General features: G+C 36.9%; 3 protein-coding genes and 1 long non-coding RNA gene across 5 annotated transcripts in view; 3 read left to right on the plus strand and 1 right to left on the minus strand.

Moving 5' to 3' along the window:
* The first annotated feature begins 3 nt into the window (after positions 1-3).
* On the plus strand, positions 4-5,140 carry LOC111334370 (cytochrome c oxidase assembly factor 1 homolog). Its single transcript, XM_022940081.2, has 4 exons — positions 4-240; positions 2,202-2,350; positions 2,726-2,799; positions 4,458-5,140. Exons 1-4 carry the CDS (start codon positions 150-152, stop codon positions 4,528-4,530), a joined length of 387 nt encoding a protein of 128 aa, XP_022795816.1. The 5' UTR covers positions 4-149; the 3' UTR covers positions 4,531-5,140.
* On the minus strand, positions 5,127-16,846 carry LOC111334369 (cytosolic 5'-nucleotidase 3). 2 transcript variants are annotated; one of them, XM_022940080.2, is made up of 12 exons: positions 16,623-16,846; positions 14,386-14,484; positions 14,204-14,273; positions 12,055-12,101; positions 11,691-11,734; positions 11,513-11,554; positions 10,361-10,450; positions 8,096-8,172; positions 7,691-7,776; positions 7,356-7,445; positions 6,557-6,664; positions 5,127-6,041 (listed from the first exon to the last, which is right to left on the minus strand). In XM_022940080.2, exons 1-12 carry the CDS (start codon positions 16,764-16,766, stop codon positions 5,931-5,933), a joined length of 1,008 nt encoding a protein of 335 aa, XP_022795815.1. In that variant the 5' UTR covers positions 16,767-16,846; the 3' UTR covers positions 5,127-5,930. The 2 variants fall into 2 exon arrangements, with proteins under 2 accessions (XP_022795815.1, XP_022795814.1); XM_022940079.2 differs by lacking the exon at positions 10,361-10,450 and adding an exon at positions 10,493-10,582.
* A 2,428-nt stretch (positions 16,847-19,274) lies between these two features.
* On the plus strand, positions 19,275-21,231 carry LOC111334400 (uncharacterized). The gene is made up of 2 exons (XM_022940119.2): positions 19,275-19,411; positions 20,405-21,231. The coding sequence occupies exon 2, from the start codon at positions 20,405-20,407 to the stop codon at positions 21,071-21,073; it is 669 nt and encodes a 222-aa protein (XP_022795854.2). The 5' UTR covers positions 19,275-19,411; the 3' UTR covers positions 21,074-21,231.
* A 428-nt stretch (positions 21,232-21,659) lies between these two features.
* The window catches only part of LOC148716554 (uncharacterized), a 3,753-nt gene continuing 2,540 nt past the window's right edge, over positions 21,660-22,872 (plus strand). The window contains exon 1 of the long non-coding RNA XR_015995662.1: positions 21,660-22,602. This is a non-coding gene — a long non-coding RNA (uncharacterized LOC148716554). The remainder of the gene's footprint in view (positions 22,603-22,872) is intronic.

The raw sequence follows: 22,872 nt of genomic DNA on the forward strand, positions 1-22,872 counted from the left end.
CCGAGTACAGTCTATCTCTGGCTTTAAAGGTGAAGTGGTTCCAAGACTCCATATGGTTTTCCTACTTAATGACTTCTGAATATCATGGTTAGGGTGAATTTTATCAAGACAGGGTAGTCATATCTAGCGCTCCTCTGCTCCTGGAGACCATGTTTAATGCGAACTTTTTAAAAAAGGCAGCGATATCTGGCGCTGTTCTTTCTATTGCAGGAGCAGCTTTCTTTCATCACAAAATTCAAGGTGAGCACTAAAACGAATCGACGGCATATTTACTTTGTTTGAGTTTCTGAACAAGGTTTTTTATCCCTGTGATTTGGCTTAGTATGAAAAATTTTATTCTTTTCCTCTTTTCTGTTCCACTCCGCTTCAAGTGCGAGGAACATGAGTCCTTGGCCGCTGTGTACGTATTATGACCTAGTACCAACTTTCCTTCTCGTAAGGGAGAGTGCAAATTGATGGGAATGACCCAAAAAAAGTAAAATTCAAATTTGAACTACCAAATTCCGACATCGATGGTGAAATCTTTTTAAGACAAAATAAGATTCAAAATTATTAAGGTTATTTTTAACCGTTTAACTCCCAAGATCTTATTGTTAATTCTCCTGACCCCAACCCCTTGTAAATTAATTACAAGAATTTGAGGTTAGATCAAGATAATAGCAACGTTCGTGGGAATTGTTGCTTAGTACTTTCACAAGTTGCTCCTTGTGGATGAGTCTAAATACAAAGTCATGATCAATGAAACATAAAAACTTGCAATAAATTCGTAATTATTCAACTGATTTATTAAGTTAATTTTTTTTTAAATTACTCTGAGTTATTGTCTCTGTGGTATGTTGTTCGCACCAATCAGATTGCCGCATTTGGGTACATATTTTGCACCAATCAGATCATAGCATTAGGGTATGTATCTTGCACGTAAATCAGACAAAAGGATTGGAGTATGAAAGTGTACTGTGATCGTATGGGTGAGTGTAGTCCTGAGAAGGACTGTTGTCGGTGGTAGTGACTGATGTTTCGACAACCTGTGTGGAAGTCATCAGTGTTGTCAGAGTCAAGTGAATAGTTGTTGTCAGTAGAATGTTCTTATTTCCGTTCATGTAAAATGATTGGTCAGTTTTGCCATGATGTTATTGGCTGTAAGACTCTAGTGGCGTAAGTCAGTCGTGATTGGTCTGTTTCAATCTGTCGGTAAAGTTAGCTCGTTTGGTTCAGTTCGTTTGTAATGTTTATGTCATGAATGAGTCATTTGTATGGAGCCGGTAGTAGTTGACACCTGTTTAGGGGAGTCTGTTCTAAGTTAGTAAACCAGCTTTCCAGAGTCTTACTTTCATTGGAATCTTTTGAAAGTGGATGCTCTTTTTCTTTTACAAAAATGCAAGCATTAGTTACATAGTGTCCCATTTCAACAAACCCATCCAAAAAATTAACTCTTGCATGCATAGCATACCTATGTATTTACATGCAACCTGTCAAACAGGTTTCTTTTTTACAAATTGTTTAAAATAATCAACTGTCCAAATATCTGTGCAGTATTGCTGGATATTTGTCCTTGATTTGTACATTATTTGTACCTTACCTAGTTCAATTGAAAAATATATAGATCTTATTAGACGTTTTGTTGTGTAGTATCGCTGAGTATTTTTACGAGTTGTGCCGTATTTTGACGAGCCCATAGGGCGAGTCAAATACAAATAACGAGTAAAAATACTCAGCAATATACTACACAAAAAAACGTCTAATAAGTTGTTAATTATCCAACATGCCAAACTGTTATTTCAGTGCGGGTGAATTTTGCGGATGTTTATTTATGAGGAGTGTGTGACAGAAGTATGCAAAGTGTAACAGAATTGGCGTGTTGTGTTGCTGTTTCTATTTTCTTCATTAAATGAAGAAATTTTCTGGTTGTCAAGCTGTTTTTCTTTGTTCAATTCATCTAACAAACTTGGATCTATATTTGCCAGCCATTCTGACTCTTTTTCGTCGGAAATAGGATTCAAATTGTCCATCACTTTTTTTTTTCGTAACTACAATCCAATTCTTCGCTTGCGCGATGTGAGAAAACCTGTTTAACCAGTACTCTACAATAGACGAATACAAATACCACGTGATATTTGTTCTCGTCTATGGCGCTATTTGTACTCGTCTAAGTGTAGTTGGATAAGAATTCAACTTACTGTGACAATGCTGTTATCTTTCAGCAAACATCGCATCTCAAGACTATTATAAAACATCAGTTCAGTTACTAAGAGATCATCAACTTGCTTTGGATACTCTTGGAGAACCTCTAAGAATTACTTACATGAATCTCTCATGCAAAGATATCATGATTAACCATGAGATTGCTCAGGTAAGTAAAGGATCTTGGTTATAAAAAAGATAACAAAATTAAGTTAATGGTTTAAATGTAATGATCACCCTTGCTCAAGTGAGTAACAACTGCAAATTTCTACTGGGGTACTCTGCAACTTTCCAGATATTCAAAGTATGACAGACTTCCTTGCTACAAAGCCAAACCTATCAATGGAAGGGGGCAAGGGGTATTTGGAAATAAGAACTTATCTTAACTTAGAACCTTGTTATGATTTATGTTCACTTATTTGGTAGAAATAGCACAGATGCAACAGACACCCTATGGTAGAAACTTCCTCTAACCTTGTTCATCTTGCATGGATACAATTTTTTAGACAACAAAGAACTAATTAATTTTATATCATTATTTTAGGTGGTCATACCAGTCAGAGGAAGTAATTCTAAAGGAAATCTTTATTCCTTTGCTACTAGAACAGAAGACAATGGGTGAGTTTCCCTTTCCAAAATGTTTGCTATTTGCTTGCCTTCAACTGAAGTTTTTTGTTGTCCCTAATCTTGATCATTAACCAAAACTCAACCATAGCTAAAGATAACTGGCTCCTGAAAGATTTTGCCTTTGAGTTAGCTCCCCTTGTCTGTGACATTTACAATCAGTCTCTAAGGGAGGGATACATACCAGCTCTTCTGAAATCGTGTATTGTTACACCTATCCCTAAAGTGTCTCCACCTGGACTTATTGAGTGAGATTTAAGACCTATATCTCTTACCTGTACTGTGGCAAAGGTAATGGAAGGCTTTACTTGTTCCAGACTTTTACCCCAATCGGAAGGCAAGATTGACCCTTGTCAGTTCTCCCATAAAGGGCACTCTAAATCAGATGGCCTTATATATATAAGCTTCAAGCGATCTACGAAGCAGTTGATAGTGGTGAGGCAGCGGCTTGAATATTTTTCGCAGATTTTTCTAAAGGGTTTGATTTGAACAATCACTCAATATTGATGCAGGAACTCGCAGACCTTGAAGTTCACCCAATCCTTTCATCTTGGATTGCAGCTTTTTTGACTTATCAGAGGCAAGCAGTTAAAATTGGGGGATCTCTATCAAATTGGTTAACACCAAAAAGAGGAGTCACCCAAGGAACGAAGTTGGGTGGGATTCTTTTTATGGTGATGACAAACAGACTTCTGTCCGACTGGCGGCTGCGCATTAAATACGTTGATGATACCAGTGCTCTCGAAAAAATTCCAAGGAATTCCCCTAGCTTACTCATTGTTGTAGCCTCAGACATTCAGAATTTTGCCATTGCCCATAATATGAGTCTTAATCCAACTAAGTGTAAAGAAATGCATATTAATTTTCTATGCAACTCAAATTGTCTCATTAATCCCATATTAATTGGCAGCAACGCCATCCAGTGTGTCAGTACCTATAAGATCTTAGGAGTTATTATAGACAGTAACCTGAAGTGGAACTGTCATGTTGATTACATTATTAAGAAAGCTTGTAAGAGGTTATACTCCCATAGAGTACTGCACAGAGCCAGGGTGTGTCAATCTAACATCCTGAAGATATACCTTAGCACAGTCCAGCCAGTTTTAGAGTATGCTGTACCTGTCTGGCAGGATATTCCTGCCTATCTGTCCAAATCCATAGAGCGAGTCTGAAAAACGGCACTTAGGTAATATAATTTACCCTGAGGCCGGGTCATATGCGTATGCCTTACAGCTGGGTAAATTAGATAGGCTAGATGACAGAGGAGTGGACCTGTGCCATAAATACATGGCAAAAATGAAGTCCCCCAGCCCACTCCTACACCCATCAGCTCCCCAGCCCACTCCTACACCCATCTGCTCCCCAGCCCACCCCTGCAGGTACCTAATTACAACTTCAGGCAGAAAACACAAAAGTACTATCTCTTCCGAAACATTCAGATATGTAGGACAAAGAGAATGGAGGACTTTTTTACATTTAAATATTTTAAATGATTCATTTGTTATTATCGTTATAGCCGTAAATTTTTAGTTTTTAGATAATAGTTGCCTTAAGATTGTGAAATACACTCAATAATTCAGGTCCTTTACTGCCAGAGAGTTTAATAAACTAATCATTCTTTTAAAGTGAGTAGAATTCTTCTTGATTTTCAGATGGCTACTTGAAAGAGTGGAACTTGATGTAAATCAAGGACAACAGAGGATTAAAATTTGGCCAGAAAATTAATTGGAGAGCAAGCCATATTTTACGCCATGGTTAAAAAATTTTCATTGGCATCAACTTGAGAGGGTTGAGGTGTAGGAAACATATGTTAATAAAAATGGTGTAAACATTTGTTCCTTCGGTTAGGAATCAAATGGAATCTGACACAAACTGCAACATTGGTGACCAGAAGTAACTTCAGTGAAAAGCATATGGTGGAAATGTGTTACTTCCTGCCAAGTTTATTAAATTATGGAATGTCAAAGAAGCTGGCACAGTAACAGGAATAACTTTAAACTTGTAAAACAAATTAGAATTGTTTTTGTTATATGCTACTGTAACAGTATAAGTGCATGTATGTACTGTGTGGCATAAAACATTTCAGGGAGCTTTATTGTGTGGGTTGTGGATGTTTTGCTAAGTGAGGGGGGGCAATGTTTTGCTGTCCAGGAGGACCAAAATACTGAGAACTAATTTTCACAAGTTTAACTCAAAGGAGCAAAACAATATTCGTAATATTGTATAAAGGCAAGCGACGGTGTGTGAGTTATAATATCAAGGACAAACCATGAGGTGTGTAAGTTACATGTATACAGAAAAATTAATGTCTGTACATTAAACCCTTTCCACACAGTTTGTTTTATTCAATATTCTCTTACATGGTTACAACATATCTGGTAATACTTGTAACTCAACATTTAGGTCACCCCAAGTGTTATAAAAATACCTCCTGACAATTAATTGATTTTCTACTTTGCTATCTACTTTACTGAAGGCTGGCAAATGAATTCAGATCTTCAACTTTACCACAATTACAAAGAACATTAAAGCATAACACAAGGTGCAATTACTGTGAAATTTTTTACTTCTCTACAATGTTACTTTAAACTGACTGCAAGTATCATTTTACAATAATGATACAATTCAACTCATTCCTTGCATTAAGTTCCTCTCTCATATCAGAACGCAGGCCCACCCCTTCAAATTTGCAAATTTGCTTTTGTTTACTAAGATTGACTCTGTCTTAGCTTTCTTTACTCACTTCCACAGTTGACAAAACACAGCCTTCTTCTGCTTCCTCCTAACTGCTGTTTTTCTATATACAGCAGTAGCAAAATTCTTAGAAGAAATATTCATTCCCAATACCTGCCTCAGCTATCATAAACAGCCCCTTCCTAAAGAGCTCTTGATATAAACGACCATGCCTCTTGTGCAAATGTTTGATTGACTTTAATGACACAAAACTTGACTACAACTGCATGACTTATACATGTAATCTAGCTAATATCAACTTCATTCCATACCAATTCTTTCATGCATAAGACTACCCTAAACCCTGTGTGTTCACACACACTTAAGGTGCACATCTATCTACAATTGACTTTATGGAATTCTCTTCAGAGTCACAATTTCTTTAATGACATCTAATTAGCCCTTAAGATCGGTATCAGAAGAAGATCCACAAGTTCAATACTGTGATCATCAACAATAACAATGTCAAAGGCATCCATGTAGTTGCTTAGATGTTCATCAACCTTGGAATTAACATTAAAAGGAAAGATAAATTGATGGAAATGAGATTGTTGAAGAATTCTCAATTTATTTCAAATTCAATTGAAAAAAAAAATTGACAAAACTGTAGCTATTTCACCCTATAACTCCCAAGAAAACGAGTAATTCTGATTGACTGCCATATATTAAACAGGAGTGTTAGGTGTTACATACAGTACATCAGAATAACACCATAAAGCTCATGAACCTGTCTGTTTTCATGACCTGTTTGCAAGATATTTTGAATTGCAATTGAGAAGTTTAAAATGACTGGAAAAAATCTATCCCTTTAAAAGTTAATTAACCCACACACCACGTGGTGATTCAATAAAAAGAATTGCTTCAATTTATTAAATCATGGTACATTTAATCAACCTTAAGTTTCTAAAAATTATACAGTTTTACATGTAAAATATTGACAGTTCCAAAGTAGGTACTTTAGATTTCTTAAACTTTCCTCAAACATTATTTTCATTTAACACCCCTGTCCTTATCATACCTTCTCATTCAGGAAACCCACTGTTAGGGTAACTTCTGTGTTTTTAGGACTGTCTGAAACATGAGCATCATCTGGCAAGTCACCCATCACAATGACATTTGTACGTTCCTACAGTCCGAAACCAAATAATTCAGGGTTTTCATGTGGACACCTGATTGAAACACTGTTAAGTTAATTAATTTAACATCTTGGTCCCTATGAAACAAAGTCCGTGAATCAGATGTTTGTCTAACTCACATGCAGTTAACATGCTCATTTCAAAGTCAATCTTTTAAAAATTTTAAGCAATTAATTAATCTAGTAGAAAAAAAGCCAACAGTGGCAGACTATCCACGAGTCTCCCAAAACCAGAATGAACTTCCTGGCCTCCTAGTCTCCTAGACGAAAGTACATTATTGCCTCCACTGAAATTGTTTTGGTTTTCCTTTTAACAATGGTATACAACTGTATTTTTTTATCTCAAAATAACGATGCAATTATTATCCTGGTCAATTTGAACTATTGTAGTTTGTGGGGAAAAACAAGAAAAAAATCTGTCAAACCACAAATTTAGGAGGGATCATGGGAATTAAATCTAAGATAAAATATCTCAAGATCTTTTATTTCTGTGGGTTGGTATCTCTGTGGTAGGTAGGTTCACAGGCATCATAAGTATAGTCAGTGTTAATAAACATACCTATAATTCCTAACAGAAAAAAAATGCTTTTGTTTTATCTACTATTCACTTGACTAGCAGGCTCTCAGTGACACTGAGATGGAATATTTCACTACTATTTAGATAAGGAATGTGATGTATTACCTTAATTTTGTCAAAGTATGGCAAGTCTTTAGTTCTCTCTTTTTTGTTGTTACCGAAGAGAAGTTCCTCCTTAAAACCAACCATTACTCCCTAGTGCACAAATTTAAAAACAAAGTATGGAGTAAGACAGTCTGCCAGGGCTGAAAACAAAAGAGTGCAACTATTCATCATATCATGTTTTGTTACGTTACATAAAATTACTATGGTGTAAGACATAATCTGCCAGGGCTGAAAACAAAAGAGTGCAACTGTTCATCAGATCACATTTTGTTACCAGACCCCCTATCTCTTTACACTATTTAAGACTCTCAAACCACTCCAAATTTCTTCCTTACCTCTTCATTATATTTAAAGAAGTTGGCAACAATGGTAACATTGTCATACAGAGTACTTTGTTGATCAATAACCTCTTTGATTAGATCTGGAGAAAAAATGGACACAAACAGAAAGATGTAGACCTGTTATACCCCTCACAGAAAAGGACTGAATTCAGTAAAGATCAATATAATTATAATTTTTTGCATATTGCTCTCTATAACTCCAATGATAAAATCTTGACTCTCAACTATGAAAACCCTGGAACAAAAATTCAAAAGCAATCTCCCTTTTTGTAGCATCATTGCTAGACATGTGCCATAATTTTCAAAATAAAGCATAAAAAAGGGCATAATTATGCAGGAGTAAAGCTGACACAAGCACAGGTACAATGTACAAAATATATCTTATGCAAAATGTTATACCTCCAAGACCACCTGATATAATAAGCACAGGAACTTTCTTCTCATGAAGTTTGACAAAGAACCACTCCACACCATCTCTAAATTGAGTAGAAATATCCAAACAAACAGAAAGTAGTCCAGTTATTTCAGGGTATATGTCCCAATTTAAAATAACATAATGCAATTGTTGTAAAGTTAAGCATAGTGTGACAAAGCGTGACAAACAATTCTAACGTAAGCTTTGATTACATAATTACAACTGGAAATATGATTTATGTGTAACCCTTTGCTGTTAGAGTAATTTCGTGAAAATATTCCTACTACGTGTCGCATGGAACATGGAAACTTGTACGTGTTTTCTGCCTAAAAACAATAGCATGACAAAGCGTGACAAACAATTCTAAAGTAAGCTTTGATGGCATAATTACAACCGGAAATATGATTTATGTGTAACCCTTTGTTGTTAGAGTAATTTTGTGAAAATATTCCTACTACATGTCGCATGGAATATGGAACTTGAACGTGTTTTCTGTCTTAAAACAATAGCACGAAAAAGCGTGACAAACAATTCTAAAGTAAGTTTTGATTACATAATTACATCCAGAAATATGATTTATGTGTAACCCTTTGTTGTTAGAGTATTCGTGAAAATATTCCTACTACGTGTTACAAAAACACATAGGAACACTAGTTCCGCAGGATCTACAAAAGTGTCCTCCCTTATCTATGAAATTGCGAATATGTGGTATACTTAAGTTGTTTATTCCAAGGGAAACTCGTATTATCTTTTGTATTTTGTATCATGTATGATTTAGCTACCATTGTGTATATAAGAACCTTGATTCATGCAATAAAGTAGATTCAGTTGATTGTAGAGCAGTTGAGTGTCCTCCACCCCGTGTGTGAGCTCGCGCTAAACCCAACGTTTGCCTAAGCATTGAAACAGCTCGACGCTAACCAACCCTCGGCCGAAATTATACTACACAATAAGAGATAAGTCAATTGCAAACTTATCACCTAGTATATGCCAAGTGAATGGTGCATGCATGGAGACGACTGATGACTTAAAATTGATCATAGTTCACAGAGCTTTGAAAACAGTACATTAATTATAATATTTTAAATAGAAAAGGAAAGCAATGTTGTCATGTTCACCAGGACTTTGTTTACCAATATAATATTACAGTCAAACTAAGTGAAGCGTACCCCTCAGGATTACATTAATGATTTGATTATTTGAATATTGAACCTGCTAATAGTTTCAGGAGCGCAATAACGAATTGAATATTTGAACATGGAACCCGCTAACTGTTTCAAGAATGTAATAATGGATTGATTATTTGAATATTGAACCCGATAGCCGTATTCGTTTTGAAAAGGCGCGGATTATTGTTCAAATCAGAAGTCCATTTCTGATTGGATTATGCGAACATATGATGATAGATCGGAACTATTTCAACATGGTGTCAGACGTGGGGGAAAGGCTAGTGTTGTGTAGAACTTCTTGTAAATGTTGTAAATGGAATGTTATCAAGAGCTTTATTTGCCTATTTACATCTTGACGAACTTGTAGAAATTCTTGTGTGTATTCATGGTCGAAAAAAATAGTTTAAAGGTGAAGCCATCGCAAGCCAGACTTTTTTTATTTTGTTAATATTTGCGATCGACTGTTTTCGCAGTGTTTTCACAATGCAGTTTGTTCATTTTCAGGATTCCTCATCAAATAGAATAATCTTATTGGACTTCAGAAATGGACTTCTAATTTGAACAATGATCTGCCCCTTTTCAAAATGGATACGGCTATCAAATTCAATATTCAAATAATCAATCCATTATTGCATTTGTGAAACGGCTAGCGGGTTCAATAATCAAATAATCAATTCATTATTGCATTCTTGAAACGACTGGCAGGTTCACTATCCAATTGATCAATTCATTTAATGTAATCTTGAGGGGTACGCTTCAGTTAGTTTGACTGTAATCTTGTGCTTTCCTCTGATCATGCATTATAATTGGCATCACTTATTTGTAGTTGCTTATTCAGACGAAACACTTCACTTATGGAGTACTGCAAATATTTTGTAGATAAAGCAAGATTTAAACTTTTTTCTTCATAATTAACATTTAGGCCTGAGGAATGTACCCATTCAGAGCTGATCATGCAACTTGGATTCTTAACACCAATCCCCTAGCAACAATTTCTTTCAATTCCATTGTCTTTGAGATGCAAAACTCATTCCACAATACTTGCACAAACTGCATTGTGCATATTGCTTGATGTGGTACCTTAGAGCAATGTGTGCATCTTTTACTATATCAGGTATTTGGTTTTGCTTGAGATTCAGCTCAATAATGAGTTCATTTCCTTTTGTCCACCTGAGAGATAAAAGATTAAAATGTGAGTAACTATAGACAAACCTGAGTGCAATTGGTGCTCCTTCCACCATCTGAGAGATATCATCACTCTTCAAACCAAGCTCAGTGAGTAACTCGTGTGACTTGGTCCACCTGAGTGTTTGCATGAGAACCACAAACTCTTAATAAATTACACCTTGACGCATTAAACATATAACCTGAAATACCTGCTGTACTACCTTGAGTAGGGTGGCGGGGGCACTTATTCAAAATTTTCTTCTTAAAGGAGGAGCATATATATTGTTCCCATGAACTGTTCCCATTGCAGTTCAAGCTTAAAAAGCTACGATAAAGTGGTAATAGAAACAGGTTTTCCTTGTATCCCTACTATTTTAAAAAAAATGACACAGGAGGGGGCAAGGCAGCTAATTGAGAAGGGTGCTTTACAATGTTTGGCAGTAGTTTAGAAGGGGTGAGGACTTTTTCATAAGAGGGGGCAAACTTGAGCAAGTTTGCTTATTCAAGGAAATAGGGTATGTTTAACTGGTCTTTAGAGATATAGGATTAAATTAAACATTCATTAATTTAATAATAATTAATAATAAATAATAAATAATAATTTAGCACTGGACATTCCACTGGGTGGCTCTTCTTGTCCACTGTTTCTGGATCAAATTGGAATTTAAAATGTTGGTTTTTGCGGAGGGAGGAAAACCAGAGGACCCAGAGAAAAACCCTCAGAGCAAGGACGAGAACCAATAACAAACTCAACCCAAATGTGATGCCAGGTCCAGGAATCGAACCCGGGCCACAGTGGTGGGAGGCCAGTGCTCTCACCACTATGCCATCCCTGCTCTCCAATTACCATTAATGTTAATTAACAGTTATTGAATTACATGTTACACACCAGAAGTCATGAACATTGAATGTTAGCAGCACAAAATTGTTAACAATGTATTACTTTACTGAAAGTTTTGATGTCCAGCTTAAATAAATAGACTTTGATTTCCATCACTGACATTAAGTACACATATTCATTATGTGTCTTTATAATGCCATACAATTCCAATACACACGTCATACCATTCTATCATATGGGGTTCTTTTTCAGCTGATGAAAGATTCCTGAAATGTCAAGATTAATAGGAATTAGAGAGCAAATAATTATCTGTATTAATTAAACACTTCTATTTCCTTGTTGTATCTATATTTAGTACATTCATGTAATGAAAGAAGTTATTTTAAAACAATAAGTCCTTACGATGAGAATTCAATTGGCATGTACTTTTCTTTGAGTTGTTTGGCCTGAAATGGAAATGATAAAAAAGAGAATTCAGCACCTGCCTCTTAAAAGCAGTGATTATGATTAAGAAGCAATGATTAAGAAGATGCTTCACAAGTTTTCTTGACATATAGCTGTGATGGCCCTGAACATTTTCAATAAACATAGTCTATCATTTGTCATGTCTCAACTAAAGGTTAGACCCATTCTGTAAGAAGCAGGCAATATTAAAAAAAATGTTGTTAAGGAGAGGACCATTACATACCTACATGTACATGTAGTTCTTTACTCATTTCATAGGAGTAAAACTCAATATTAATTGAAAACATATAGAACATGTCACCTTCTCTCTGTATGATTCTGGGAACTGCTTATAGCTCTCAATCACACCTGCGATTAAAGATAAATCTCTGTGTGACCAGATTAAATCAAGCACATTTTTACATACAAAAATATAGTGAGGGAGTGTATGAATCATAAGAACAAATCAGTCAGTGAACCAAAGCAACTGTGATAAATATAAAAATGTGACACTGGGGTGACAAAAGCTATTAAAAATCTTTTAGAACTCAATGTCTCGGCCATGAATGTAAGCCTTCATGAGGAGTAATAAACACATAATGATGATAAGTTATTTCAGAAGGCATGGTTGATTAATTCCAATAGAGTCAAGGCTCTGTACTCTTAGGGTAGGTAATGCCATTATCGTGGCTGAGTGGACTATTGCATGTGTCATTTTCCCAAGCCTTTATGAGGTGTCAGTTTGCCAACTTGTGTTGGTATGTAATAAGATGTTGTGACCTGATTGTAAACAATGTTCAGTGGGTGCAGATTTCTTGGGATGTTTTTGTTGGACACTTTTTGGTGTTCTCTTGGCCCAGTATTGAATTTCTGATTGGTCTCCCCCAATGTAGTTTTTGTTGCAATCTTCTCATGGACTGGAGTAGATTACACCACACACTTGATCTTTTTTGGAGGGGATCTAAGCTGCAAATGGTTTGGTGTGGCTTTAAGGCAACTTTGATGTTATATATATGAGAACGATCCTTTGCAGTAGAGCACTATTTGAGCAATAGTGGAAATCAGACCTGAAAAAAATTTCAGGCCTGTACGGGATTCGAACCACTGACCTCTGCGATACTAGTGCAGCGCTCTACCAATTGAGCTAACAAGCCAACTGGGAGCAGGCCATCAAATTAATTCGATATAAACCCGTAGATGATAAATCAAACAACAACAAACATATGAAACATATGTGTGAACTGATTTCCACTATTGCTCAAATAGTGCTCTACTGCGAAGGATCGTTCTCATATACGTCTCATAACCGCAGTTCACACATATGTTTCATATGTTTGTTGTTGTTTGATTTATCATCTACGGGTTTATATCGAATTAATTTGATGGCCTGCTCCCAGTTGGCTTGTTAGCTCAATTGGTAGAGCGCTGCACTAGTATCGCAGAGGTCAGTGGTTCGAATCCCGTACAGGCCTGAAATTTTTTTTTTTTTTTTTTTTTTTTTTTTTTCAGGTCTGATTTCCACTATTGCTCAAATAGTGCTCTACTGCGAAGGATCGTTCTCATATACGTCTCATAACCGCAGTTCACACATATGTTTCATATGTTTGTTGTTGTTTGATGTTATAACTGTTCAAAACCTGCTTTATCCACTCTGTTGTTCCCTTAGTGTATGGTAGGACACAAAAGTTCTTAATGTATTCTGGCACAGCTGCTACACGCTGCTGAGGTGACCGTTTCAGTTAGCCATTCGCCAACAGCGCTAAAGTCACTTGTCACTCTTTGGATCGATTGTCACTAATGGTCAGAATATTGTTTGTGTGATTGGTCAAAGACCTCACAAAACACTTGTGAGCGATCAGGTGATGCAACTCAAACGCAAGATACCTATCCAGGTCGGTGGACTTGTGATAGACCTTTACTTGCAAGTTGACCATTGTCTTGTCAACAAACAGAAACTTTGATTAAGGCTATTTCTCTGTTTGTTTCTCTTTGCACTGTGAATTGGATTGATGGCTCATTGCTGTTCAGGTTATCTTGCAAGTTTTGTGTAAGGTCAGCCTCAACTGCAGCGTATAAATCATCAAATCATGTCTCCAAAATCAAGGCTGGATAAGAGAGGTGGACAAAACTCACCATTTGAGGTTTTCTATAACCAGGTTGGCTATGATGGCTGACAAAGGAGAGCCCATACCAATACCAAAGATCTGTTGGTAGTGGGTGTTGTTGTCCTTAAATTTGTTGTTGACAAACAAAAATCTAAAAGGTCAACAATGTCCTCAATAGGGAGAGCAACTGTACTACCAGGTATTTTAATGTAATTCCCAAACAAAAAAAGGAACTTCATGTAACAAACTATTTAAGTACAGATTCATTTACAATACAGTCTCATCACAGTATTCCAACAAATAAACTACAGTTTAAGAATATTGAAATAAGAAAGGTATAAGCTTTTTAAATTACCACAAACTTACCATACACTGTGCAGCCTTTTACCCCATCAATGACAAATTTTGTGAGAGTCTTATCAAAGTCTGATATTATCTGTAAAATTAATGGAAAATTATTTAATCATATACTTTGAAAATTGGCATATAGGCTAGTAAAAAATCCCTAAAATGGTTTGATAATTCACATTATAAAATACAACACAAACCTGCAGCTTTTCAGGACCTCCCTCATATAGTTTTTTGAGTTTTTCTCGTACACCAACAGAATTTCTGATGTAGACATTTGGCTTGTCAATGCTTTTTACCTGTAAAAAACATATACCCCTGAATTAAAAAAAAAATTATATAGTCCAATGGATCAAGACAAATTATGCCAGGCTGGAAGTAATGTCACCCATCCCAGTTATCTTAAGAACTTCACAATAAGCTTCCAAAGCATCTTGGTTAACCTTAAGTTCCCCTGGTTTTGTCTGCCAATTCAGTTAGCCACCATTCATTTGCTGAGCTTGTAGATGGTTATTATACAATTATGGTTGTTTGTTCTCTTGTGGCTCTTATATTTCAACAACATATTTGTCCGTATCTCATGTACCAAATGACAGGGCCTGCAAACTCTGAAGGTTAATTCCCCAGCCCTGAGCTGATCAAAGTCTGATCTTTAGTTAAACAATGGACAACGAGGGTTTAAATTGACTTATTGTGCATGTATTGAAAAGCACTTTAATGTTGAGTCTTGCAAACAGATATAGGAAAATAATAAGAAAATACGCAAGTTCTGATACCACTAAAATCAGTTTGGTACTGCGTCTATGTGCAGGTATTCCACACAAAATTAGGGGATCACAACCAGCAAACACTTGATTGGTGTACCAAGTATAAAATAAAAAGCCAAACGAATAAATTCAGCAATTTAACAAAACTAAATAATACATTTTTAATGGAATAGAGGCGATACGTTCAAAGTCTATTTCAAACGACAACAAACATATGAAACATATGTGTGAACTGCGGTTATGAGACGTATATGGGAACGATCCTTCGCAGTAAAGCACTATTTGAGCAATAGTGAAAATCAGACCTGAAAAAAATTTGAGCTTGTTAGCTCAATTGGTAGAGCGCTGCACTAGTATCGCAGAGGTCAGTGGTTCGAATCCCGTACAGGCCTGAAATTTTTTTTTCAGGTCTGATTTTCACTATTGCTCAAATAGTGCTTTACTGCGAAGGATCGTTCCCATATACGTCTCATAACCGCAGTTCACACATATGTTTCATATGTTTGTTGTCGTTTGATTTATCATCTACGGGTTTATATCGAATTAATTTGATGGCCTGCTCCCAGTTGGCTTGTTAGCTCAATTGGTAGAGCGCTGCACTAGTATCGCAGAGGTCAGTGGTTCGAATCCCGTACAGGCCTGAAATTTTTTTCAGGTCTGATTTTCACTATTGCTCAAATAGTGCTTTACTGCGAAGGATCGTTCCCATATACGTCTCATAACCGCAGTTCACACATATGTTTCATATGTTTGTTGTCGTTTGATTTATCATCTACAGGTTTATATCGAATTAATTTGATGGCCTGCTCCCAGTTGGCTTGTTAGCTCAATTGGTAGAGCGCTGCACTAGTATCGCAGAGGTCAGTGGTTCGAATCCCGTACAGGCCTGAAATTTTTTTCAGGTCTGATTTTCACTATTGCTCAAATAGTGCTTTACTGCGAAGGATCGTTCCCATATACGTCTCATAACCGCAGTTCACACATATGTTTCATATGTTTGTTGTCGTTTGATTTATCATCTACGGGTTTATATCGAATTAATTTGATGGCCTGCTCCCAGTTGGCTTGTTAGCTCAATTGGTAGAGCGCTGCACTAGTATCGCAGAGGTCAGTGGTTCGAATCCCGTACAGGCCTGAAATTTTTTTTTCAGGTCTGATTTTCACTATTGCTCAAATAGTGCTTTACTGCGAAGGATCGTTCCCATATACGTCTCATAACCGCAGTTCACACATATGTTTCATATGTTTGTTGTCGTTTGATTTATCATCTACGGGTTTATATCGAATTAATTTGATGGCCTGCTCCCAGTTGGCTTGTTAGCTCAATTGGTAGAGCGCTGCACTAGTATCGCAGAGGTCAGTGGTTCGAATCCCGTACAGGCCTGAAATTTTTTTCAGGTCTGATTTTCACTATTGCTCAAATAGTGCTTTACTGCGAAGGATCGTTCCCATATACGTAAAGTCTATTTCCGTTCTTATTATAAATTAGGGAGTTGCGAAGCATCGAGAAATTACGAATGATAACTTTCATAATTCAAGCAAAGCTAGAGGAGAAGAAATGGGTTCAAATCAAGTTTACAGTTCTGTACTCATGAATATCGCTTTCGAGCAACGCACGTAAAGATAAACATTTCAAGATAAACGAAAATCATAAAAAATTCGCGCCTTACCATCTCATCGACTGCCTCTTTGATTTTTCGAGCACTCTGTTTCCCTTGTATATACTTGTAAACGCCATAACCCACTATTACGGACGCTCCAACAGCAGCTACGCCAAACATTGTTCTCCCTTCGATCATAACAAAATTCAGCATTAAATTCTAATTTATGAATTCAGTCAATCAATCGATGATGACCTCGATGGCTGTTAAAAATAGGGTAATATCAGTCAGGCTTTCCAATGTCGAACCAGGCCCTTTGTTTGGGAGATACCGTTTCATTTTGAATGGGAGGGGACATTAGGTGATTTTTGACCCTAACCGAAAATTTTCTTGATTTGGGGGTAAAAATCGCTGGATTTTCTTTTTTGATCCCAGCATTTTTTCCGATGCCAAGGTAACCAGGAAATTTTGGGGGGGTTCCGTTCTCAATTTCCTGTCATGTGAGCTAGGCCTTACATCCAAAAATGTTCAAAATCTATGTTTGACCTCACGATAACAAATTGCGATAAAATACTTCTAAACCATTAAGATACATTTTTTAAAGAGGCTAAAAAAAGCTTGTCGACGACGTTTCGACGCTGACGTAACGCCATTATCCTGTAATCAAAGTTTAATGTCTTTTACGTGGGACATGGTTATGCATATGCCCGAGCCAGAGGCTCATGTGAAATGCAAGACAACAACCCACCCATCCCACCACTGGGAAGAACATCCATCATACAGTAATCTTGTGCGTGGGTAATTAACGTCTCCTACCCTTAACCTGCATGAGACGGGACCTCCATTTATTCGTCCCTATCCGAGAAGACTAGAATATCTAAACCATTTCTTGATGTTATAAAAAGGCAGCATATTCTTCTCAATTATTTTAAGACCTTGAGTGTTGGTCCGGCCGGGGCTCGAACCCTCGACCTCCCGCACATCAGTCCAGCGCTAACCGGGAGGCGGTAGCTTACCGGGAGGCTATCGAGTGAAAAAGATTTTGAAGTCGTATTAAAAGGAGAAGAATTTTGGAGAGCGCGAAAAAGTCTAGTCAGAATGTGTAAACTAAGTAGTTGTTAGATTGGAAAACTGTGATACAGAAATCCTCTCACATTTAAAATAGGCGTAAAAGAAAGGCTTGAGGTGACTGTTTTGTAGCACTGTAATTATGCAATATGATAATTCGTTTTAATATTTAAAGCATAGAAAAGCAATTTCTGGCACCCAAACCAGTCCTTTTTGTTTCTTTAACTGATCGCTTTACTGTATCATTTTCAAAATTTTTGAAATGCCCATTTTGAATGAAAACAGAACAGCTTTACGGGCCCGTTAATTTACCTGGGGTCCATTTCTCCAAAGTCCCGGTAACTTAACGGGCCCGTAAAGCTGTTCTGTTTTCATTCAAGATGGGGATTTCAAAAGTTTTGAAATGATGTAATAAAACTATCAGCTAAAGAAACAAAAAGGGCTGGTTTGGGTGCCAGAACCTGCTTTCCTATCCTTTAAATTTTGATTTTAAAACCGTAGTTACGGGCCCGTAAAGTTACCGGGACTTTCAAGAAACGGGCCCCCTGGACTTTCGAGAAACGGGCCCCTGGACTTTCGAGAAACGGGCCCCTGGTCACTTGGTGCGCGCACATCTGAGCTTCTTAAAATATTCAGTTTAGGTCAGTTCTTTTGTTTCTTAAAGCAAGGAATAGAACTCTAATTTCCTAAAGAAATGAAAATTTAGATTTTATCTCGTCCAAACGAATATTAAAGCTTTCACAGTGTTGTTCTTGTACTGGTAATAAAAGAGGCAATAACCGAAAAACCTCATTTGAGTTTTGTTTTATCCTGTCCATGACTTCGCCTTTTTTCTGACCGTGTAATTGCATGAATAGAATTGTCTTTACAATAGCCATATGAAAGAAAAATCTTTCAAGAGCCTCGCGTTATATGTCTTCAGCCAGAGATAAAAATATCATGTTGGCGAATATAACAATACATTTTTAGAAGGACTGTGTAGATTTCACCTAGTAGAACCTTGATACTAGACAACTATTTCCCAAAGGAGATCAATATATAAAAATAAATATTTAATCAAACAAATGTCAAATGTGCTCGTTACTAGGAAATTAGCCGACAATCTATGGCTGAGTACGAAGAATCACTCGGATACTTTCAAAAGGATATTAGAAATCTATAAGATGGAGCTTGAATGAAATCTAACAGAATGTACCAAAAATATACTAAATATTTGCAACGAAGTTAGGCGGTAGATGAATCTATTTTAGTGAATTTCAGTGTGGGAGATTTATCAATGAAACCGCGTTAGAAAAGCTTTGTAACCTTGAAAGCGAATGTATTCAGACTTTCAACACGGTAAATATTTGCTAATGCGATGGACAACTGGACAGAAGATGTCTTCTAAATGATCCTGATAATTAATCGTTTTCCTTCTCATATAACGAGAAACTATACCCTATTGTGCATGTGAAAAAAAGAACTTTAGAATTGACCCGGAAATTTCACACTAACACTTTTGAATCATCGAACGATTTCAGTCAAGCATTTTGTCTAATTTTGATGAAACAGTTTAAAGTAGTTTTCTTAACAAGACTTGTTTTAGTCTCAACTGACCATATTTCATACATTTTCAAGGACGGTAAATAAATATTATCTTTAAGACAAATTGCGCTTTCGTTAGAAAAGCATAAAGATGCCAAGCTAAGCGCTAAAAATTAAAACTCGTCAGATTGTATTAAGAAAAGTCGAGGAAAGAGGACCATAACACGGAGAAAAAACTAACTTTATTACATAGTGAATAATTGGAGGTATGGAATTCTTACAAATGCTCCATCACTTTTGTCGAAATCTTCGTTTTCATGAATGCCTCAAATTTTTTTATGCTTAATTTCCAATCTGCTTTTTTTTTTCATTTTCCTTTTTGTTATCTCATACATTGTTAACTCCAACGACTCGCTCTGAAATTTTATAATAGTTGCTTCAAAACATGCCTCCGAGGGCCGGTGCTAATGGGAGTTCACGTGTTTTCTGAGAAAAGTCTTTTTATGAAACGTGGCTTGACTGTTGTCTTTTTCAACCATTCCGAACGTGATTTTTCAAACAGATCATTCGTCAACTGGGAAGTTCGGAAACCTATTTTAGATTCCTTGAGAGTATGAATTTGATTACCGCTGACTACGACTCTTTTCTTGTTAAAATGGAATACCTACCTCAAGACTTTTCCTGGCTATCGCAATACGAATTCGAAGGTCTTAATGGGGTTAGCCGTAAAATGGAAAAAAAAAAAGCAGGCGTTGTTTTAAAAGAGTTTACCGGATAAAGTTTTCTTTTAATGGCAACGGAAAGAAATTAACCATTAGCCGTAAAATGACCAAAATTTTAACCGTGAGCTGTAAGAACCATCACCCAGTTGGGAACCTCGAATTTGCCTCTGCACCACATCAATTTTAATTCACATGTTCGGCTATGCTTATCATACTTTTAACGGTGTCCCAAAATTTTGATAATCTAAATGACGCTCTGGAAAAAGGGAAAGATCCTATGTCAAAAAAGGGATCAATTGAACAAGCATTTCATCTCCTTTTTGGTTGACAGCAACCATTTTCATCATGTAAAAATTACCTTCTATGCTTTAAAAGTTCGTCGTCCTGCGAACCTTTTGAGACTGAGTCTCTACAGTGTTAATGATTAATTACTAAGTGGCAATTTTTCTATTAAACATACCATTGATCTCATCTAATCTTATGAACGTCCATTCTTTCGCGTCCATACAAGTACAATCTGTTCTTTTGTCTTTGTAGATGGGGGTTATTCGTTTTGCGGCCGTTCTCCTTTTCGTTGTTTCACTGTCCTATATCCATTCTGTGGTCTCAGTCATCTTTTTGGGACCCAGGAGAGACAATTTTCTTTTGAATAAACGGTTCTTCCCTCAAGCAGAAGAAAAACATCCCAGAAAACGAGCTCCTATGTTTGATCCACAAGCCGAAAAGCCTCAGCCAGGTGAAGCAGTGAAAACTAAGAGATTGGCCTCTCAAGCAGACGCAGAAAAATCCGAAAAAGGCGCCCCTTTGGGAAACCTATTTGATCCACAGGCCGAGAGGCCCAAGAAGAACAAGAAGAGCCCAAGCAGGTCAAAGAGATTGGCTGCTCGATCAGAACATTATGACAAAATGCCCCCTCCGGCCGAAAACATGTTTGATTCACAAGTCCAACAAGACCAAGACGCTTGTAGGTGGCGGTGTCAGGAGTGGTGTCGACAGCGATGCCAATCGTCTGCCTACGAAGAATGCCTCGATGGCTGCCTTAACGTCCGTGGCCACCGGTGGAGGAGTTGTATAAATAAATGCAAGAGGGGAGACATGGACCGGCCTGGAGGAGACAATGAGGAAGAAGAAGAAGAAGAAGAAGAAGAAGAAGAAGAAGAAGAAGAAGAAGAAGAAGAAGAAGAAGAAGAGGAAGAGGAGGAATGAAAACATACGGAAATCGGTTACCAAGGAAAACAATAAATACGGAACAGGAGACTGAAAAATCTGAATTAAATCTATCGTTCATGGGTCGTGCAACGTGAGACGAGAAAAAAAATTTATGAGGTCATAATATTACACCAATAAAATCTAGTTTCAATGTTCATCTTTGAGGTCTCATTTTCTGTTAAAACACAGTTTGTTTCCAGTTTCTTTAATTTTCTGTTTGGTATAAAACTGTGCAATTCAAGTGGCGCCAATGTAATGGAACTTGTTTAGAGCACTCTTTTATGTAATTTCATGCTACACTTCATGATCATTATCTGGTATAAGTTTGAGCAATATTTAGGTTTTTAATTTTGGAGAACAGATGCTGAGTACTTTTCCCGCCCAAATTACTGCGCCATCTTGGATTCTCAAGCAAATGAATGAAATGACGGGGATAAACAAAAGTTCCATCAAGGTGGGGGGGGGGGGGGTGGCTGAGCATGCTTTGCAAGCTAGCAATATTCTATCATTGAATGCTAGCAGTCTTTGTTTTCGTCAAGATACACTTGTGATCTTGATCAGAGATGGAGCAAATATGCCACTTAATAGGAGCCCTGTGACTGTGCAAAACTTTCTCTTTATTAACTTTCTCTTTATTAGCCCCATCAAAACTGTTAAATATTCTTCCCATCTCTTCCTCAATAACGAGTCGGATTAAGTTGAAAAAATTGTTTTGGTTTCGTTTGCTATTGTCTAAGAACAGTTTCAGAGCGCTTGCTCGTACAACAGATCAGTTAACTGCTCTATTAATGCCTTCTGAAAATGCTGGTAACTTCATCCATGTAATTACACCCAGTGGTCTCAAGAGAATTTTTTATACGAAAGCGTGACGGCGCACATAGCAATACTGAAAGGTATTATGGGAGATGGTTCGTTACTGATACATGGTCGAAGTTCAGGATTATGAAGTAGTTTGAATACTTTGTACCCCTGCAATTTAAATTCTTTAAATTGTGTTCAAATTAGATTTGAATCATGTAAAGCTCGAATGCACTATCAAATAAGTGGCACCATGAGAACGCCATCCAGTCCATTTTTGACCTGACCTCTTCTTTGTTTTCCCGAGTAAAAGCGTCCGTTTACAAGCGGTGTTACCTTGTTTTATTTTCCACATACAGTTTGGAAGTCGTCACGCATTGAAATTGTTGTTTCACAATCCAAATCTATGGGCTTCGGATTTTTGGCTTCAGTCGTCCCAGTAACCAGATATCAACTCACTCGATATAGATTCTTTAAGAAACGTCCTAAAATCCCTTGCCCATAGAGAGGTGGTGAGAAACAGTTCTATGCGCTGTCTGCGTACCAGCTGTTTTAGCAGGCGTTAAAAAAGAGGTGGGCTGCTCTCCCGTCGGCATTTAGCAGGTTGAAAGACATCACATTGTCACATCGGTTGAGATAGCACAATTTAAAATTCAATTCTTGTTTTGAACTGAACATCAACGAAGAACGACTTTTGTGGGTGAAGAAATTCCTTTACCTTACGGAGAGTAAGTTTCAAACACAAGCTCTGATTTTGTCATTTTTATGTGTGTTCACAACCTATATGCAAGCTAAAAGATTCCCTTTTAGAAACTGTGGAGGCGATGTAATAGTTTTTAGAGAGTTTACTCGATTTTTTTAATTTAAACAAAAAAATGGAAATTGCTACGAAATGTCAAAATTTCAATTAGTTAAGGTTTCTACCAGTGGATAGCCCTAGAATGGAAAGCTTATGATGATAATTGTTGCTGAACTATGAAGGAAAGCGGCCATAAGGA

This window comes from Stylophora pistillata, chromosome 14, assembly GCF_964205215.1.
Source record: "Stylophora pistillata chromosome 14, jaStyPist1.2, whole genome shotgun sequence".
Classification (NCBI taxonomy): domain Eukaryota; kingdom Metazoa; phylum Cnidaria; class Anthozoa; order Scleractinia; family Pocilloporidae; genus Stylophora; species Stylophora pistillata.

What these genes read in the sequence shown, in the direction of transcription:
- LOC111334370 (XM_022940081.2), top strand. Translation starts at nt 150, where the DNA reads ATGTTTAATGCGAACTTTTTAAAAAAGGCAGCGATATCTGGCGCTGTT. An exon ending in CTTTCATCACAAAATTCAAG is followed by an intron (nt 241 to 2,201) that starts GTGAGCACTAAA and finishes GTTATCTTTCAG; the next exon opens with CAAACATCGCATCTCAAGAC. An exon ending in TTAACCATGAGATTGCTCAG is followed by an intron (nt 2,351 to 2,725) that starts GTAAGTAAAGGA and finishes TCATTATTTTAG; the next exon opens with GTGGTCATACCAGTCAGAGG.
- LOC111334400 (XM_022940119.2), top strand. Translation starts at nt 20,405, where the DNA reads ATGGGGGTTATTCGTTTTGCGGCCGTTCTCCTTTTCGTTGTTTCACTG.
- LOC111334369 (XM_022940080.2), bottom strand. Translation starts at nt 16,766, where the DNA reads ATGCTGAATTTTGTTATGATCGAAGGGAGAACAATGTTTGGCGTAGCT. An exon ending in AAGAGGCAGTCGATGAGATG is followed by an intron (nt 14,485 to 16,622) that starts GTAAGGCGCGAA and finishes TGTTTTTTACAG; the next exon opens with GTAAAAAGCATTGACAAGCC. An exon ending in CAGAATCATACAGAGAGAAG is followed by an intron (nt 11,735 to 12,054) that starts GTGACATGTTCT and finishes TTTCCATTTCAG; the next exon opens with GCCAAACAACTCAAAGAAAA.